Here is a 6,000-nt window from a genome sequence, read left to right as displayed (position 1 = left end):
CAACAGTCAAATCCTTCTCAGTACAACACAGAATAAATTAGGAATTATTCCAGCGATTGAAGGCTCACCAATATCTTCCAATTAGATAGGTGTCTGTGTTTCATATCTTACATTATGGTACCGAGTATACCAGGAAAAAGGATCCATATCTAAGACTCAAGTCAGTACTCCATTATGGAGACAGACACATAGATATTATTAATGAAAAGTGAAGAGATTTCTTCAGAGGCTACTTGTTAAGGCATATTTTAAAATTAAAACAAAAACCCTTTGTAGATATAAAAAATACAGCTGACTCCATGTTTTGATTTATGAAAAATAAATTTATTACATAACACCTTGTTTTTAACAATGTTCAATTATTTTTTATTCAGAATACTTGTGTCATTCATGTAAAATAGTTTGATACAGTACATTGTATGTTATAGGTTTTTTTTTCCTCAAAAATTCTAAGGCTCTCCTACTCCTTCTCCTTTGCTGAAGTAAGGGCACCCTAAACAACGTGCGAACAAGTTTTCAAAAGGAAAATTAACTGAACGAAATTTTAATAGCACTACACCAACCAGCTTTAAAATCAGGACGAAAATATTTGAATTGGATGCCGCACCTTTTTAAGGAAGTTATCATTCATGCTTTTTTCATCTTAAAGCATGCTCACAAATCAGCAACACCAACAGGAAAAATAAAACACTGTCTATGACAATCATTTTAGTTTGCTGAACCAAACAGGTTTATATCAATGACAACATATTTAATTACTATCAAATAGCAGCTTTAATACCAGTCAAGTCATAGATTGAAAATAAAAACAAACTTATAAGTTGGAAGTTAATCTTTGGGAGTTTTGAAACCTTTCTGGAAAAACTATGTGGCTTTCTGTACTTTCAAAAAAATCCAAGCAATATTCTTGGTCAGAAAACACTGATTAATGTAGAAAATGAATCAGCCCACTGATAAGACACTAAAAAGAAAGGTGTACCAAAATAATCTCATTTTGAGTCTTGGTTATTTCGTTAACATATACTGTATGTTTCAAGTACCAGTTAAACTTTGTGTCTGTGTGTGTACTATTGGTCAGATAATGTTGTTACACTGAAAAAATTCACCACATACAAAGACAAATGCTTGCCCCTAGCACATTCACAGCTTCAACTGCTACAGACTGTCACTGAAAAAAATGCATTGGTCAGTCTGAACCATGTCAAGTAAACTATGGAAGTAGCAAATCCACAACACAAACTGTGCTAGCACTTTCTTTTCAAGTCTAACTCCAAAATAGGTACAACTTGGAAGCCACTACCCCAATCTGTGAAAAGTGGTGGAACTTGGCTACTGGACATTTTGAAGATGTGGTTGTACAGTACATTCTCATGGCCCATACCAGGTTCCCGCGGAGAGCTGCACAGTCAGCCCTGCAGCATTCGCAACAGTGCATGGACAAGATTCCGATGCAGCTCAGTACCGATGTGTCTGATGTGAGTACTGTGGAGGCTGCTGGGAGGTAGCTGAGTATCCCATGCTGCTCTGCGGCTGTGATGTGCTTGGTCCAGGGTTGGGATAGGCAGCATGTGGATTGGAACGCTGGAAAGGAGATGAGGGAAAAGTGTGATTCAGGTGCTTCTAGGGGAAGCTCAATCCCAATATGTGACTGAAGTGTCATTATGTTTCAAGGAAGAAAGGATGTATAGGTTTTGTGCTATGTACTAACTTTATAATTAAAGACAAAAACCCCAAATATTTTAACATCCTCTTCTCTTGAGGAAGGTCAGAAATATTGCTAGTAAATAATATTAAGCCTAGGCTTATTACTATGCTGTGCAAATACATTTTTTTCTACAGGAGTAACCCCTTTTTATGCTGTTTTGTATCTACTTGGTAAATTTGCTTGAGATGTTTACCCAGAAACTTAATGATGTATACATAAAAAATTCAAAGCTTATTTACATGCTTTCTTCAGTAGAAAACTCGCCCCCACACACATGATTGAAGAATAAAAATGAGTATGACAGGAGAAGGTATCACAGAATCCATTTCTTTGGCATTAATACATTTTTATGCCCTTTAAACTATTTTTTTTTTCTTTTGAGACAGGGTGTCACTCTATCATCCAGGCTGGAGTGTAATGGTATAATCATTGCTAGGATTATAGGCACGCACCTCCATGCTCAGCTAATTTTTTAAAATTTTTTTTGAAGGAACAGAGTCTTGCTATGTTGCCTAGGTTGATTTCAAACTCCAGGCCTCAAGTGATCCTTCCCCTCAGCCTTCTAAACCACTGGGATTACGCATGAGCCACAGTGCCTGGCCCCTTTAAACTACTGAATCTTATTTTCTGCTACAAGTTTATATACAAAAGTAAAAATATAACCACAGACATGTAAGAAGGATGGTATTCTCAATTCTAAAATGACACAAAGAGAAAGAATGTGATGGTTTGGGGTTCTCTAATTTTGATATGTTAGATTATTATTCCCATTCTCACACCTCTCTCTAATACTATTTGCTCCCAAGACAAACACTATAAAAGATTAACCAGAACTTATTACTTCTGTCTTTCAAAGCATATTTAATAAGACATGTAATTCCAAATTCTGCCAATCCTAGAAAAGGTAACATTTTTAAAAAGAGTAGACACATGAAATGATAGTCACAAATACTATTTTAAAATTCATCCACAAAAAACCAACAACAATCACACCAACAAAGCAGCATGGCATCATTTTCTCGGTTCCAGAAGCGAAGGTCAGAGCACTGCTCTGCTTCCTTCTAAGGATGCCATCACCTTAGTGTGCAAACACATTCGTGGGCCAAGAGAGATGCACTCTTCCCATCCGGAAAGGAAGAAAAAGATACTGGAACCAACAACTCCCACAGCTGTCTGCCCTTGGTGTCCTTGTTTAGCTAACTGGAAGAGAATTACGACTCACACAACAGTGATTTCCATGGTGTGATGGGCTGGACTTCTCCCCAAACCAAAGGAAAGAGTTAATACCTAATTCTGAAAGTACAGTAACGAGCACTCGGGACCTTATCAGTTTAATAACATCTCTTTCTCTCTCTCTTTTTTTTTGTGTGTAAATAATTCTAATTCGTCAGATTTTCAGTATCCTTCCCACACTGAACCCTTGTGTAGTTGGGAATATGGTTAGAATAAGCAGAAGAGAAAAGGAGGTGGTATACTATTTTCAAAGAGGGTCTTTCCACAACGTAACTGACAATGCCATGATAGGATCCCTAAGCAGGCAACCTAACAGCCTTTGTGGTCAGATCAAATATGAGTCCTGCATCTACAGCTTGCTGGGGATCCATGTGAAAGTTATTTAACCTCTACAAGCCTCAGTTTCCTGAAATGGCTGCAACACTTAACCTCCCAGAGTTATCTCATTTAATCCTTACTACAGCTTCACATTGATCATTATCCATAGTCTACAGATGGAAACTGAGAACATCTGAATCACTTACTCAAGGATACAGAGAAGTAAGTGGCCAGACTGGGATCTGAAAGCCTATGTTCTTAATCACTGTGAAATAGTTCCAAAACAATAGCTATCAAGCTCCTACCACAAGCTAGGTGTCAAGCCACTTCATATCTAATCTGACAACAGCTGCAAGTTAGGTTTTACTAGTTTCATTTTACAGATGAAAAAACGCCAGGAGATATTATCCTACTTGTCCAAGGTCACACAGTTAATAAATGGCATAATTTGTATTTGATCATCCCAAGTCTGGTTCAAAAGTCTAAACCCTTGCTACCATACCACTGTCAGTACTTTTCCATGCCAGTAACATTTCATGTTAATGTATTTCCCTGGGTATACAGACGTCAGTATTTCTCAATTAAATCACATTTTCCCACGATCATAAACCCATATGTAAACACTGACATGCAGTCAATACAAAATAAACTTGGAATACCTGATAGTCTGAGGTCATGATAAGTCCACCTGAGGTAGTGGTAGGAGGAACAACTCTCACTTTCTTCAACGGGGGTCCCTGTGTGTGACTGCTGTCTTGATTCCCTGGGTGGCCAGTTCCATTAGTGTGGTTATTGCCCTGCTGCTGCTGCTGGTTCTTCTCAATTGGTTAAACAGAAAAAGTTCAGCTCAGAGGGAGAACAAAATATACCCACAATGGAAAATGTTATGGAGACATTCACGAAACAAGAAGCTGCTAACAGTACTTTAATACTTACTTTGTCTCCTTTGTCATCAGGTTCTTCTTCCGTTAAAAATTCTCGTTTTGGGTAAGGGATTTGACAACCGGCAAAAACGCTGATCATAAGAAAAAGAAAAACCATTTCTGGTATACTAATCAATATTCCAAATGCTTCATTTAGGAGATTCTCATTTTAATCTTTTAAGATGAACTTTGTCTCCGTATTTGCAAATATAAGCACCTTTCATGTAACTGTGACAAAATGAATCTTTTCTTTGTAACTAGTAATATTACAGCAGGCTACTTGAGGGCTTGAGCTGTATACAAATGATCAATAATCATCGAGTACGATTCAGCTTTCTTCTTTTATCCCAGCATTACTCTTCTATTAATACAGACAAAATATAGATTCTAGCTGAAGTATGTGTCACCATTCAAAGGTAATTTTTGTTTTACCCTTCCTACTACATTTATTAACAAAACAAAAGATGGTATAGGGAACACATTTGGGAATATTTGCAATTTTGGAACATGAAACTGTAACTGCAGACAGTAAGGAGCTACAGCACGCATAACCAACCTGTCACTGAATAGCTGGATCACTGCTGAAACTAATGTGATCAGCATTTCATAAAGCAAGAGATGAACAGCAATGCCTCTTAACTGGAAAGGCCCTAAATGACACTTTAATCAGCAAAGCTCATTTTTGCTTGTCATAAAGGATTTCCTTGGGTTCCCATATAAGAGGAGGAGCAACTTAAGAGCTGACAAGCAGAAGAAAGCATACTCCAAAAATTCCATCATGCTGAGGAGTTAACTAACTAGGCCACTTACTCTGATGTAGGAAGTGGGTCTTCTAAGAAATAGGGATCCTGCATAGCCTGTTCTGAGGTAATTCGCTTTATGGGGTCCATGGTAAGCAACTTCTGAAGCTGAAATCACAAATCACAGAAACATGACTGTACTGCTTCTCACAGTTATCTTTCAGCACATATGTGAAGACGATATATATTTTTTGGTGAATAACATCACAATTTGGAAAATATTTATTCCCCCAAATTAACAACAAAACTCCTAGTTGTTAAATTTAATGTAGTAATTCACACTTTAGTCATTCCAGTTTCATAATCTCACTTGTTTTACTCTTGCTTATGTTCTCTGACTAAACAAATGATCCCCACCCCCATTATCTAAATGGCTTTATCCAATTTAGAACAGGACCAAAATTCGTGTATTTTCTATTCTTTTTCTATTAAGATAAAAAAGCTGTTGTTACACACATAATACACTAACACATGCAGCGATTCATATTTAGATCCAAGTTAATCAAAACTGAATTAAATAAAAAAGTCAATCTCCCCATTACACCAGGCACATTTCAAGAGCCAAATGTGGCTAGTGGCTACGCTACTGCACTGTGCAGATCATCACAGAAAGTGGTACTGTGCAGTGCTGTTCTAGTCTAAATAAAAATGGTGATACACAACTTATAAAGTACAGAGCTGTGTGATGAGCAGAGACTCTGAAAGTCGACTGCTCCATTCAAATCCTGACTCAACATTTATTAGCTGCGTGACACTGGATAAGTTACCTTAATATTTTTGTTACCTCATTTGTCAAATGGAGATTAAAAATGGTGACTATTATCACAGGTTGTTTTCAGGATTAAATGAGTTAATACATGGAGAGCAATTATAATGGTGCCTAGCATAAAGAAAGTACTATGTAAGTGCTTGCTCTTATTGTTATTATTACTATAAATGCCACACTAATGTGAAGATTCAGTATTTTTTAGTTAAAACATAGTTCATTCAACTGGATTCTAATACGTGGTCTCTTAGTTTA

At 37.0% G+C, this 6,000-nt stretch overlaps 1 protein-coding gene across 3 annotated transcripts in view; it reads right to left on the bottom strand.

Moving 5' to 3' along the window:
• Positions 1-302: 302 nt before the first annotated feature.
• The window catches only part of CDK8 (cyclin dependent kinase 8), a 151,427-nt gene continuing 145,729 nt past the window's right edge, over positions 303-6,000 (bottom strand). For 2 of the 3 annotated variants that reach the window (XM_003818346.6, XM_055096576.2), the window contains 4 exons: positions 4,990-5,087; positions 4,193-4,271; positions 3,916-4,074; positions 303-1,581 (listed from right to left, as the gene is read on the bottom strand). In XM_003818346.6, the coding sequence (XP_003818394.1) occupies positions 1,456-1,581; positions 3,916-4,074; positions 4,193-4,271; positions 4,990-5,087 (462 nt within the window). In that variant the 3' untranslated portion in view covers positions 303-1,455. The remainder of the gene's footprint in view (positions 1,582-3,915; positions 4,075-4,192; positions 4,272-4,989; positions 5,088-6,000) is intronic. The other variant, XM_008971624.5, reaches the window with a different exon arrangement.

Source organism: Pan paniscus, chromosome 14 (genome assembly GCF_029289425.2).
Source record: "Pan paniscus chromosome 14, NHGRI_mPanPan1-v2.0_pri, whole genome shotgun sequence".
NCBI classification, from domain to species: Eukaryota; Metazoa; Chordata; class Mammalia; order Primates; family Hominidae; genus Pan; species Pan paniscus.
Note: the sequence above shows the minus strand (reverse complement) of the source record. Positions and strands in the feature narration are given on the sequence as shown.